The sequence below is a fragment of the Mauremys reevesii genome, linkage group 6, assembly GCF_016161935.1.
Source record: "Mauremys reevesii isolate NIE-2019 linkage group 6, ASM1616193v1, whole genome shotgun sequence".
NCBI lineage: Eukaryota > Metazoa > Chordata > Testudines > Geoemydidae > Mauremys > Mauremys reevesii.
In genome coordinates, this window is record NC_052628.1 from 14,111,938 (window position 1) to 14,126,384 (window position 14,447).

At 45.7% G+C, this 14,447-nt stretch overlaps 1 protein-coding gene across 14 annotated transcripts in view; it reads left to right on the forward strand.

The window, feature by feature from the left end:
• Nucleotides 1-14,447, forward strand: part of CTIF (cap binding complex dependent translation initiation factor) — a 316,149-nt gene that overhangs the window by 87,905 nt on the left and 213,797 nt on the right. For 10 of the 14 annotated variants that reach the window (XM_039544403.1, XM_039544404.1, XM_039544408.1 and 7 more), the window contains one exon: nucleotides 8,563-8,646. In XM_039544403.1, the coding sequence (XP_039400337.1) occupies nucleotides 8,563-8,646 (84 nt within the window). Of the gene's footprint in view, nucleotides 1-7,784; nucleotides 7,859-8,194; nucleotides 8,437-8,562; nucleotides 8,647-14,447 lie in introns of those variants that run through there. The other 4 variants (XM_039544409.1, XM_039544415.1, XM_039544407.1 and 1 more) reach the window with 2 other exon arrangements.

Below are 14,447 nucleotides of genomic sequence, written 5' to 3' on the forward strand. Positions count from 1 at the left end.
CTCCACTGGCTCTGCTGGTCCGCCTCGGCTCGGGAGCACCCCATAACTTCAGCGATCATCTCGTCCCGTATCTTTCTCTTTCGCCGCCTAATCTTTGCCAGCCTCTGTGAGGGGGATGCTGTGGCAGGTCTGGAGACAGTCGAAGCTGTGTGATGGGAAAGAGGGAGTGAATTCCTTGCAAAGATACATTTCTGTGAACAATGAACACAGTCTAGTCTGTGTCTGTGAACAACACCATGCACAGCACCTATCTCGTGCGCACTCCTGCTGCAGGCAATCCGGAAAGCATAAGCTCTGCCCCTGTTCTACCCCATTGCAGTGTCCCCCGACCCTTGCACTTCTGGGTTGAGATCCCAGTGCCTGATGGTGCAAATTTGATTGTCGCGGGTGGTTCTGGGTAAATGTAGTCAGTCATTCCTTCCTCCGGGAAAGCAATGCCAGACAATCATTTCGAGCCCATTTTCCCTGGATTGCCCTGGCATATGCCATAGCGTGGCAACCATGGAGCCTGTTTTGCCTTTTGTCACTGTCACCGTATGTGTACTAGATGCCGCGGACAGAGGCGATTCAGCAGCGCTACACAGCAGCATTCATTTGCTTTTGCATGACAGCAGAGATGGTTATCAGCCATACTGCACCATCTACCACGCCAATGTAAATTGGCAAGGTGATGACGGGTAGCTGTCCTATTGCACTACACCTTCTGCTGCTGTCATAAGTGCCCCTGGCCGAGATCGGCCAGGGGCGCAAAAGACAAAACTGGGAATGACTCCCCGAGTCAATCCCTCCTTTATGGTATCTAAAAATAGAAACAGTCCCGCCTAGAATATGGGGCAACTGTACTAGGGTTTTAGTGCATCAGAGAACTACAGAGCACAGCCGCTCTGTGTCAGATCCCGCAGGAATGACGAGCTGCATGCCATTCACGGGGTGCCCCTGCAACAACCCTACCTGTTGCTTCCCTCCTCCTCCAGCCTTCCCAGGCTACTGTTGTAGTGTCCCCCCATTTGTATGCTGAAGTAATAAGGAATGCAGGAATAAGAAACAGTGACTTGTTAGGGAAATGGAATGAGGGTAAGGCAGCCTCCAGCTGCTATGATAGTCCAGGCATTACAGAATCTTTTCTTTACACATGAAGGGCGGGGGCTGATGGAGCTCAGCCCCCTGTTGCTATGATGAAGACGGTTAGCAGGCCGTCTACCTATGGGCTGATGATGAGGACAGGTAGCAGTCCTATTGCACTACATCATCTACCGCAAGGCTGATGATGAGGACGGGTACCAGTCGTATTGCACCATCAGTCACCCATGAGGCGGGGGAGGGGGGGCGAGGATGCTACCGTAGCGTGCCGCAGCATCGCGTCTACCAGCAGCATTCAGTACACATAGGGTGACATTTACAAGAGTCAAGAGACGATTTCTTTCCCTTTTCCTTCTGGGGGTGGGGGGTGGCTGTACATTGACGAGCTATGCCCTGAACCACCGCGGACCCTGTGTTTGACCCTAGAAGCATTTGGAGTTCAGCCAAGAGTGCAAATGATTTTCGGACACAGCGGGAACTGTGGGATAGCTTGCGTCCTCAGCTCCCCCCCTCCCTCCTTCCCTCCATGAGCGTCCATTTGATTCTTTGGCTTCCCGTTACGCTTGTCACGCAGCAGCGTGCTGACTCTCTGCTACGCCGTCTGTCCGGAGATTTTTTTAAAATACTTTGGACCGGGCGTAACATTACGGTAATTTTCCTAATTAGATGCAGGAGTCGCCGAGCGAGATCGCCCTGAGGAGGGTCACTGAAGGAGATAGAGAGCGCATGCTGCGTGAAAGCCAGCACAAACCAGGGCCCTATGCAGCCATGCTCGGGGAGGCAATGCTCCCTGAGTACCTCATGAAAGCCTTGCGCGGAAAGGTGTGCTACCACGGAGCACCCAATAAGGCAGCTCTCCCCAGGAACCTCCTGCGGAGGCTTTTCGATTACCTCTAGGAGAGCTTCGTGGAGATCTCCCAGGAGGATTTCTGTTCTATCCCCATATATATAGAGACCTCCTTTTCACATACTTCAGATTCCTGTTATATTAAGAATAAAAGTTTACATGTTTAAAGCACTTACCGAGTGATCCTTCCCCTGATTCAGGGTCCGGGTTAACGGCCGGGGAGGGTTCGTAGGGGCTCTCCGTGAGGGTGATGAAGAGATCCTGGCTGTCAGGGAAACCAGCGTTGTAAGCGCTGTCGCCTGCCTCATCCTCCACAAACCCTTCCTCATCTTCCCCGTCCGCGAACATCGCCGAGGAACTGGCCGTCGACACTGTCCCATCGTCAGAGTCCACGGTCACTGGTGGGGCAGTGGTGGCAGGCTCCATAGCGTCCGTTTGCCGCTTTGATTTTTTGGTAGCCTTGTCTGGGGTCCTTGATTTTCACGCGGCGCTGCGTTGCATCCCGGCTGTATCCTCTGTCTCTCATGGCTTTGGAGACCTTCTCGTGGTCTTTGCATTCCGTTTTTTGGAGCGCAGCTCCGAAAGCACAGACTCCTCGCCCCACACACCGATCAGATCCAAGAGTTCCTGGTCAGTCTATGCTGGGGCCCTCTTTCTATTCAGAGATTACATGAACTCCTCTGCTGGAGAGCTCTGCATCGCTGCCGGTGCTGCTGAGCTCGCCCCAATGTCCAACCACGAAATGAGATTCTAACTGTCCAGACAGGAAAAGGAATTCAAATTTTCCCGGGACTTTTCCTGTGTGGCTGGTCAGAGCATCCAAGCTCGGACTGCTGTCCAGAGCGTCAACAGAGTGGTGCAGTGTGGGATAGCTCCCGGAGCTACTAAGTTCGATTTGCATCCACACCTAGCCTAATTCGACATAGCCATGTCGAATTTAGCGCTACTCCCCTCGTCGGGGTGGAGTACCGAATTCGAACTAAAGAGCCCTCTAGGTCGAATTAAATGGCTTCCTGGTGTGGATGGGTGCGCGGTTAATTCGAATTAACGCTGCTAAATTCGAATTAAAGTCCTAGTGTAGACCAGGCCTAAGGGAGGGGTGGTTTGGGGTTGTCAGTGGAAGGGGTACAACTAGAAATAATACTAGAAAGTTACACACTAGATGTAACTTTTAAAATGGACAATGTGGGCTGAACATCATAAAAAACGAGAGCTGTCTCCTGAGCGAAATTGTTGGTTTGTATTACAGTGTTACTCTGTGCTAAGCGCATTCCGAACATGTAAAATGGCAGAGATACGTTTGAGAGGAAGGATGGTCCAGTGGTTAGGGCGCTAAACTAGACCTGGGTTCAAGTCCCTGCTGTGTCACAGGCTGTCTGTATGGCCTTGGGCAAATCACTTTCTGTGTCTCAGTTCCCCATCTGTACAACAGGAACAGTAGCACTTCCCTGCCTCACAGGGATGCTCTGTGGATAAATACATTGGAGATTGTGAGGCTTTCAGATGCTCAGGTGAGAGGACCCATGTATGTACTTAAGACAGTATACAGATACAGTCCCTGCCCCAAAGACCATATCTTTAACTATTGGTACTGCCATCAGTAGTCATTTAAAACTGAAAATGGATTTAAGCATCCAATTTCAGACCTAGGTTTGGATCTGGATATGGAATATACCAAAGTCAAGGTGTGTTTGGGTCCCTCTGTTTGTTACCATCATTATTTTTGTATTGCAGTAGCTCCTAGGTGCCCCCGTCATGGACCTGGACCCCATTGTGCTAGGTGCTGTACAGACACAGAGCAAAAAGACAGTCTGTGTGCCAAAGATGATTTATTTAAAAATAATCCTTTTGGATGTATGGGAGAGTGTACTGTCAGGAGGAATTCCACCCTGGCAGAGGGATGGAATAGAAGATCCATTCCAACTTTTAACTGCTCTGATTTCTATGAGCCTTCCAGTCACCACAGAAAGACTTGGTCTTGTGGTTCCACTCTCTGTGCATTTGTTTGCTTCCATGGTTGCCTTTTATTGCTGTAGCTTCTATTTAGGTTTTCTGCTGTGCCTGAGGCGATGGTGGCTAGTCACACCAAAACCCAAAGTGCAGTTGGTGTCAGGCAGGGTCTGATGAAAGGGCTTTGTTCTGGTGACGTGTCCGTGCCTCTCACAGTAAGGTCACTAGAAGTCCTGAATCACCAGGGGACCAATCTTATTTAACGTTTTCATTCATGGCCTTGGCATGAAAAGTGGGAGTGTGCTAATAAAATGTGTAGATGATACAGAGTTGGGAAATATTGCCAATATGGAGAAGGACTGGAATATCATACAAGAAGATCTGGAGGACCTTGAAAACTGGAGTAATAGAAATGGGATAAAATTTAATAGTGCAAAATGCAAGGTCATGCACTTAGGGACTAACAACCAGAATTTTTGCTATAAGCTGGGGGCATATCAGTTGGAAGTGATGGAGGAGGAGAAAGACCTGGGTGTATTGGTCAATCACAGGATGTCTCTGAGCTGCCAATATGATGCTCCCCTGAAAATGGCTAATGCACTCCTGAGAGGCATCAGGCGAGGTATTTCCAGTAGAGAGAGGGATGTGTTATTACCATTATACAAGGCATCATCTGGAATACTGTGTGCAGTTTTGGTCTCCCATCTTTAAGAAAGATGAATTCAAACTGGAACAGGTGCAGAGAAGGGCTACTAGGATGATCAGAGAAATGGAAAACCTACCTTATGAGAGGAGACTAAAGGAACTTGGCATGTTTAGCCTAACCAAACGAAGGCTGAGGGGAGATATGATTGCTCTGTATAAACACATCAGAGGGATAAATACCAAGGAGGGAGAGGAGTTATTTAAGCTAAGTGCCAACGTTGACACGAGAACAAATGGATATAAATTGGCCATCAACAAGTTTATGCTTGAAATTAGATGTAGGTTTCTAATCATTGGAGGAGTAAATTTCTGGAACAGCTTTCCAAGGGGAGCAGTGGGGGCAAAAATCCTAACTGGCTTCAAGACTGAGCTTGATAAGTTTTTATGGAGGGGATGGTATGATGAGACTGCTTACAATGGCCTGTGGCCCATCGGCGACTGCTGGTAGCGAATATCCCCATTGCCCGGAGATGGGGAGGGCTCTGAATTACTATAGGGAATTCTTTCCCAGGTGTCTGGCTGATGGGTCTTGCCAACATGCTCATGATCTAACTGCTCACCATATTTGGGGTTAGGAAGGAATTTTCCCTCAGGTCAGATTCGCAGAGACCAGGGTGGGTTTTTGCCTATGGGCACAGGTCACTTCCAGGTTTAAACTCGTGTAAATGGTGGATTCTCTGTATTTTGAAGTCTTTTAATCATGATTTGAGGACTTCAGTAATTCAGACAGATGTTTTGGGTCGATTACAGTACTGGGTGGGTGAGGTTCTGTGGCCTGCGATGTGCAGGTCAGACTAGATAATCACAATGGTCCTTTCTGGCATTAAAGTCTGGGTCTGTGTTTTCCACTTCTCAAAGGAATGTGCAGGCTTCCCATCCTGGTGGAGGTTCAGGAAGCGATTTAGTAACATATTGGGAGTTGTAGTTCAGTTTGCCAACTTGTCACACAGGAATCGTCTGCGTAGGTAGTGAAGAGACAGTGAAAGCAATGATTGTGCTGCTGCATATGATAGGAGGGGCTGCTTCTTTTTCCCTCTTGCAGTGACGTGATCTTGGAAGTCAAATGGCTTTCAAACACCAAGAAAAAGACAACTCTCTCTCTCATTCAGCGTGGAAGTGCCTTGTAAAGAGCCCTGCCGTGGTGACAGCCCAGAGAGACTTGCTTCCCTTTGTGACTGATGTTGGATCATGAGTGAATAACACCAAGGGTCCATGCAGTGGGAGGTGCATTGGCATTTCCCTGCTCAGAATGCAGTGCAGAGAGCAGGGATGGCAGAGCTGCTCTAGAGACTTCCTTCCACCCCTAATCTGCCCCAGAGAGTTGGGTTGGGTTGGGCCGGGAGTTGGTCACTTTGGTAACTATGGTTTCAAAGGGGAACACAGGGTTGGTTAGATTCTGCATCTTGTTCTGCTTTTACATGGTGTCTATCACGATATATTCTGGGTGAAGATATATGCAGAAACCAAGCCAGTGACAGGAGAAGTAGGCCCAGTGGCTCAGAAGGAAGCAGCTGTTCTGTCAACAGGAAAAAAAGGGGAGAATGAGGGCTGACGTACCAAAATAACCCAACGTGAACTGACCTGACTAGAAAGGCCTTGATGACTGCTATAGAGGGACTCGGGCAAATGTGCCCAGGGAGACAGTTCCATAGAAAGGAGGTGGTCTGTGAACTGAGAAGGCCCCACCTCAAGCCAGATGTACTCAAGAACCATTATGAAGGATAGGATTGTGAATTGATTCTGTGTTGTAGCCAGCAGCGAAAGGAGGTTGGGGAGAATAGGAGCATGAATTCCTTCCCTGTGTCCTGTCACCGTTTCACTTATGAAACAACATCCAATAAGCGCCAGCCGTGGTTCTGAACGAGGACTGGAGTTTTTAATAATGGACAGGATAGTGGGCTCAGATCTCCACAAGTTTCCTGGATGGAACTGGATCATTTCCTTTGCCCAGAGATTCAATGTAAAGGATTTGTCCATAGCACTTTTTAGTCACAAAACTCTTCATGGCTCATTAAACCACCCAACAGGCTCCACTATGTTATATAGGCAGCATCTGTAGATGGGGAAGGAGAGAAGCAGAATGGGGCTATGGGCAAGCTCGGGAGAATGACTGAGTACTTGGGAGCCTGAGGAGGAAGATTCTTCTTTTGACTTAGCTACTGCCTCTTGAGGGGGTGGATTTACTGTAGTGATGGAAAAAACCCTTCCATCACTGTAGCAAGTGTCTATACCACTGTGGCATACCTGCAGCGCAGCAGCTGTAGCGCTTGTAGTGTAGACAAAGCCTTAATCTATATCTTTGGGCAAGTCACTCGTATTCTCTGTGTCTCAATTCTTGATGAGTATAATAATATTTCCCTTCCCAACAGAGGTGTTGTGAGGATAAATTTGTTCACTGACATGTCTGAAGTGCTCTGATAGTCCAGTGATGGAGGCTATTTACTATAAGTACCTAGAAAAGGGAGGAGGTGTTAAATGCTACTGTGTATCGCGAATTGGCTATAGTCTCCATTTCCTTACCCTAGCCCTGGGAGTCCTACAGCAGTGGCATTTCTGCCAGTGGGGTACTTGCGATGCTGCTCCAGTCAGAAGAAAACAAGAGAGACTATAGTGAGAGTAAAATAAATGTAACTTCTGCTTAATTTGTGCCAGGGCTGAGCTCCAGCACCTCTAGGCTTGACAGTTCATAGCCCCGGCACCTCTGGGCTTGGCAGTTGATAGCCCCGGCACCTCTGGGCTTGCTGCATCCATTATGAATGTAAAAAAAATTGCTTGAGCCCCGGCAGTATGCCACTTGCAGCTGTTGATGGGACAGCTATTGTGTTATATTAAGATATTCGTTCCAGGGCTGTTGTTCCTGTGCCTAAGACTGCTAAGGGGATACACGCATAATTCCAGCAGAAGGTTTTCCAGTACAACAGTAACAAGACTTCACTGAAGAGTTGAACAGCCCTTAATAAATAAGCACAGGCACAGTTATGGTCAATTATAATAACCCTCCTAAAATGTTGACCTAATGTTGCCATTGCCAGGAGGGTGAGATCTTATATACAGGTCACTTTTGAAGTGACTGTTTCTAATATTGGCCCTTCTTTGTGTTTTGTGGCCTTGTCCTCGTCGGTCCTTAAATGGTCAGATTAATCCCTGTTTCTGCTTGTGTGGAATTCACTTACTATTTGGTTTGTGCGTCAGCCTTTGTGATGTCACCAGCAGAGTAAATAGCTCTAGAATAGCATTTACCTCAAGATGGAGCAGCAGAGAGAGCTCCGTAATGAGGCAGGGTGAAAATTTTCCATCCCGACTGTGTTTTTTTTTTTATGGAAAATTGGGTTTTTCATGAAACGTGTCTGCTAGCAGCAGAAAACGCCAGGTTTTCTTTCACAAACCAAATGCTCCAAAACTGAAGTACTTTGGTTTGGATATCATGCTGTGGTGCCTCATGGGAAATCATAGTTCAGTTTCCTCGTGTCCATGTTATCCCCTGTGGGTTGGTCTCCCCACGTGGACTACATCTTTTATGATGCGCTACTGCAAGAAACTCCCTGGGGCCAATCATCTCTCACCATGAGCAGAGGCCATTGTTCGTCATGGGAGATGTAGTCCAACCAAGTAGCTTGGCCTATAGAGAAGAATGGGAGCACGAGGCACTGCAGCAGCATTTTTTGATTAAAATATTTAAAATTTCAGCTGAAATATTCTGATTTTTTGTTGTTGCTGAAAAATCAACTTTTTTGTGGAAAATTTCTTCTCTCCTCCCACCCATTTTTGGCAAAATATTTTTCATGAGAGAAGTGCATTTTCTGATCAGCAGTGCCTTTCGTGAACAGTCCCTCTTGCAAAACATGAACACATCGGTACTGTAGAGTTTCCTTGGCGTCCAAGAACAGTCTGATGGTGTTTTGCTAAACTCAGGGGTTTGATTCGACAGTTTTCCCAACTTAGCTATTATTTTACACAATGCCTTTCTATCCTTTTTGCAGTGGACAGCGGATTGTAGTGAGCAGCTGGATGACAGCTGTTCCTCGTCGAGAGGGAAGGGCTTACCGCCTCACGAACACAATCAGGTAGGGGACGTGCTTAGCTCTTCCTGTCAAAGCTCTTGCTCTTTTAACTCAGGGTCACTGAGCCTTGGTGTTGTTGGCATTCACTTTTCCTAGAGTAAGAGATGATTTTTGGAGTCTGCGGTGACTCCACAGTTAAGGAGGAGGAATAGCAACGGAAGCAGATAGTGAGAATTGAGTATGGAGGTTCCCAGATCCTTGGAAGAAGAGCGTTTGGGCTATAATGACTTAACTAGTGTCCTGGCCTCCCATCTCCTTTGACCATTGTACCTCCCTTAGCACTCGTACAGGAGCTGTACTGTACCACTTGGTCATTGTTGATTGGTGTATTATCAGACTTGAAATGAAGCTTTAGACTTTGAGTTCTGAATCCTAGGAACTAGATATGGGAAAGACCTATTGAATCATCTAGTCCATCCAGTAGCAAGGGGAGATTGTTTGTTTGGTGTGTAGGTGTTGGTGGAGTAGGAGGCATGGATTTAATTTCCTATCACTATCCAGTCTGAAATTCGGTTTCATCCCTCTTCTCCAGTTGAGGCTGCCGGAGACCTTATCTTTTCACCCACCATGTAAATAGTCTATCAGGAAAAGCCGACCTTTCTTCTCCTAGCGAAAACCACTGTCAACGGAAAAGCTCCTCCCTCAAAGACAGCCCATTTTAAAGAGAAATAGATTTCAGTCCAGTAAAGGACAGAGAGAGGTTGGAGGGTGTTGTTGATTTCTGGAGAGCTTTTTAAGAAAAGCACCGCGAGACCGCAACTCACAGTGTCAAAGTTAGGTTGAATATGTGAACTAAAATTCAGGTCTGGGAGTCGTGTGTACAGTATATGAAAGTATGTGCCTGCTGACATGTTTACTGCAATGTAAGGATCGTGTTACTAGGGAGAAAGAAGAGAAGAAGTTAAATATCCACGTGAGCGAAGTATGATTGTGGAGAGTAGATCACAAACCCATCATAGCCATGTGTGGTAAAGTAGAGGCACTAGTGAAAGCAAAGTGCAAGGTGAAATCTGTGCATACAGTGAACAGTAGGGTAAAGTACCATACTTGCACACACGTGGTTTCCTTGCCTATGATTTTCCTTCCTTGCTTATGTGAGAAGGCCCAAGAGTGAGACAGAAGAGTTTAATAAGTAGCTCCAGAGAGAGCATGTCCCACTGGTCAGGGCTAAACTACCCTTCTGAAGCAAAATGTTGCAGCACTGGAAGTAGCAGCATTCTTTCTCTTCTGGCATACGGATAAATAAACACACCCATCTCCTGCTGACAGTTCCCCATGTGCATCGCTCATCACCAGCCAAAACAGAAAAGCAAGTTGTCTCGGAAACGTGGGATCTGTTGTGGGACTGAAGCATTTTACAAACGGTACAGTGTAAAATGAGCTCGGAGCGTGAATTGCAAGAACACTATGAACAAAGAGCCTAGAAAATAAGAGCTGAGGTTGAATTCAAAATTAAAAAAAAAAAAAGAATTCTCCAGCATCAGCCAATTCCATATAAGCCCCTAGTTCCCAAACTGTGCTCAACAGGGCACTAGGGGGTGATTCTCTGGTTACTGTCTGGTGATGTGGTGGTGGCTCTTTTCAGCTCTTTCTACAGGTATTCGAGCTGTGAACAAGGAGGAGCTGTATCCATTAGGGGCTAGAAGGAGTGGGAACAGAGCCACTCTGTGCTACTATTTAGACAGAAAGATGTCTGGCAGCTGGGTAACGATTCGGGGGAAGAGTATGAGAAGCACGTGCGTAGGGTGACAGCAGACCACTGTCAGCAAACCTGTGTAGGAAGGAGAAGAGTTGGTAGATGGAGAGGAAATGGAGCAAAGTAAAACCTTCTTCAGTCAAGACTTTTGACTGAATTGAAGACAGTTAAAGGGACACTTTCATGTGGACACTTTCATGTCCCTTTAACTGTCATGTGCACAGGTTTGTAATAATCACCATTTGGATCTTGCACAGTTGCCAGTGGAGGGGTAGGTGCTGGAGGCCTGTATGAATGGGACAAATCTCAGTAATGAGCCATGGTCGGTGCTATGAGAAAGCTTGAGACACCCTGCTCCAACAGCAACCTGTGCATGAAACTGTGTGTTGAGCACTGCATTGAGATGCAGAGCTATATCCATTCCGTGTCCTGTCTTGTCGCTTCTTCCTCCCAAACAGATCTGTACGATCTGGCCTTCCTGCTCTGTCCACAGTGCTATAACTGTCTCCAACAGCCCTCATTGTCACCTGTCCTCAGGATGGAAATTCCCATTTACATTCACTTTTGGTGCTTGGATTATCTGGGGATGGTGGATGTTCTAGGAAAGCCTAAGAAAAATAGATGCGCAAACCTACGTAAGATAAAACCCTGTCCCAAAGAGCTTTGTGATGCATAGCCCCACGCCAGTGAGGAAGGAGTTAAAGAGTGGTCCCTCGGAAGGGAGGATCCCTGCTTAGTGCAGATCTGAAGGAGCAGGACTGCAGCTCAGAGCTCACTGGCCTGCAGAAGAAGGGGTTGCTGACTGGAGAAACAGCTAGGGAGCGTGGCTGCATAGGACCACTCACCAATGAAAAGGGCTGGTACTTTTTCTCTTTTATTTTGTTTGCTTTGGTTTCCTGATGGCCTAGGACTCTGCTTTTTGGTGGGCTGTAGGAGTAACTGTCTTTTCATTTGTGTTACTTTAACTGTCCCATGCAAGGGGTCAGAGACCTTGAGCAGCACAGCTAGAGGGCCGTGCCCTGGACTCCAAGACAGAAGCAGTGTCCACCCTGTCCCCAAGGGGGGGCTAAAGTATTATAGTCTACTACAAGCTTACAGTGTGAAAGGAGACAGTATCCAGAGACTCAGCTACAGACACTTGTTAAACCCTCTGAAGGTGGTAAACATAAATATAGATTCAGTATATGGTAGCTTTGATCTGTTGCCTTCTTGACTCTGTGAAATATTCAACAGTGATTCCTTGGTGAGATTTCCCCCCTCCACTCCCCCCTTTGAATCTGCTCTGAATGCTAACTCAGCCAGCTGCTTGAAATTCTGATTCAGGTCTTGCTGATTTCATTAAGCCTACTCGGATTTCTCAGAATATTAACAGGATACTACTTTCTTATTCAAGCGTGTCTCAGGTTGGTTTCCCAAGCAGACTAATAGCAACTGGCTTGTCTGGTTCAGCTGATGGGCTGACATGAAGGGCTGCAGGTAGAATGGAGTGCGGGGAGATGGAGGTCAGTATAAGGAATGCATTTCTTTTTCAAATCAGTTATCACAAAATAGCATTCATCTGTCTTGTGCTTTGGCATTTTTGGGGGGAAGTGCTAAAGCTTTTTGATCTCTTCCAACAGCGATCTTGTTTTGTATAAACAAATAACGTTCACATATATCCAAGTTGTCCTTTCTGATCTGCTCTCGCTATATTTTGGGTTCTCTCCCAGCCTGCAACAGAGCTAATAATGATCCCTCTCACCATTCAGTTTGCTTTAAATATCAGTGACAAATTTTCCCTGGAACTGAAAAGGATCTGCCCCCTATTGTTCTTCCTTCCCTGTCAACAATCACCTCTTTATTACTGAGTTATCCTTAGAAAGCTCTTGGTGAGGAGTGTGCTTCACTTACAGCTGTCGGTTTTTGATTTTTTACATACAACTTTCAACATTTTAAACAGAGTCATTCTTAAAATGTTGGCTTTAAATGTGAAGTACAAATCACTGTTAGAACTGGCCAGGAAATGTTTATTTTTCCACAAAAAAATGTTGATATTAACATTGAAATTTCTCTGAAACTTTTGGAGGGGTTTGTTGAAAAACTGAAAAAAATAAATCAGTTTTTTTCCAAGTTTTTTTGGTTTTCAAAAAATCTTGTTAAAAATGGGCCTTTCCTACTGAAAATTCCATTTTGATAGAAATGCCTTATTTTGGTTGAAAAAGCCCATTTTGAGCTAAGTATTTAGACAAGCTTTAGTTTCTGTGCAAATGAGTGTTTATAAGCTGTATTATCCCTTGTGCTGGGTTCTTGTTAGACCTCACGAGCAAGAAGGGTCTGAACTGGTAGGAGACCTTGAAGGAAAACTGAGGGTAGTGGAAGGTGTGTTTATGCAATAGGTGGCTCTCTTCCCTCTGAGTCTGTAGGAATTCAGAGCCAGATTTTCAAAGGTATTTAGGTGCCTAAAGATGCAGCGGCCTAGTGGAGTTTTCAAAAGTGCCAAAAGCAGGTTAAAACAACGAGGTTTCCTTGTGGCACCTTAGAGACGAACAAATGTATTTGGGCATAAGCTTTCGTGGGATATAACCCACTTCATCAGACGCCTGGAGTGGAAAATGCAGTAAAGAGGTATAACTATACAGCACATGAAAAGATGGGAGTTGCCTTACCAAGTGGGGGGTCAGTGCTAATGAGGCAATTCAATTAGGGTGGATGTGGCCCATTCACAACAGTTGACAAGAAGGGGTGAATATCAACAGAGGGAAAATTATTTTTTGTAAAAGCAGCAAAGAATCACTATTTTTTGTAGTGACCCAGCCACTCCCAGTCTTTATTCAGGCCTAATTTGATAGTGTCGAGTTTGTAAATTAATTCCAGTTCTGCAGTTTCTCGTTGAAGTCTGTTTTTGAAGTTTTTTGTTGAATGATGGTCACTTTTAAGTCTGTTATTGAGTGTCCAGGGAGATTGAAGTGCTCTCCTACTGGTTTTTGAATGTTACAATTCTTGATGTCTGATTTGTGTCCATTTATTCTTTTGCGCAGAGACTGTCCAACATTGGCTAAACCTTTTGAAAATCTGTCGCCCGGTGCTTCCAGGGTGGCAGTATACTGCTGGCGGTGCTTTTAAGAGGCCTGATTCTCCATTGCTGTGCGTCTTGTGTAACCCCTGTGCAAAATGGTTGTAAAACGGTCATTGGTGTGTGTGGAGAGTTCTGAGTTGGTATCATTTTGCAGCCACCTTGCGTGCGTGCCCTCTTCACAGGTGTAAGTGACAACTCAGGGTGTAAGGCAATGGCAAATCTGGCCTAGGGTTCTTCCCGCTTATGATTATTAAAGAGCTTAGTAACATTTTCAAGTTAACTCCTGGTGTGCTCAATCAGATAATTGCATTCTGCTTATCTAAAATTCTCCCTGCAGTTTCAGTTGAACTCAGCATTCACTTCCTGACCTAGTTTGCTGTATGTTTCTGTGGTATTTGAGTGGTGATCTCCTTATAGAGTCTGTATAGCACTTTGTGAGCCTCTGGGGTGAAAACCACTGTATCACTGTACGTAAAATATCATCTTTGGGACACATTCCCAATGTAAATGAGGAAAGATTAGATAATAGAATAATTTTAATCTTTTTCCGTTGGAAAAAAAGTGTAAAGAAAAGGCCTGCTGGGAAAATTATATAGAATACTTGATTTGTATTCGCATGAGGAGGACTGTTGCAAATAGGAATCTCTCTGATGTATTTTTGAGAGGAATTCATTAAGTAGAAAGGCTTCTGAAAATGTATATATTTAAAAAAGTCCAACGGAGATGTTCACACATGAAAGGACTGGTAACTGTGTGTGAAATGGTTCGTCTATGAGGGTTTGTTGGTATACATTTAGGATTGCCCCTATCCTCCAGGTGGAGCAGAGGCTCCTGCCACCTGTTGCATCTGTCATAAAGCTTAGACTGTCAGTTTTTGAAGGAGGGACTGACTTGATTTTGTAGCCTGTAGCACAAAGGGGACTTGATCCGTGATTGGGGATCCTACTTGCTACTGTAATTGAAATAGAAAATATTAATTTTCTCATGAGTGGTGTAACAATGAGCTATACAGATTTTCTCAAACGAGTGCCAATAAAATCTTTATTCATATAT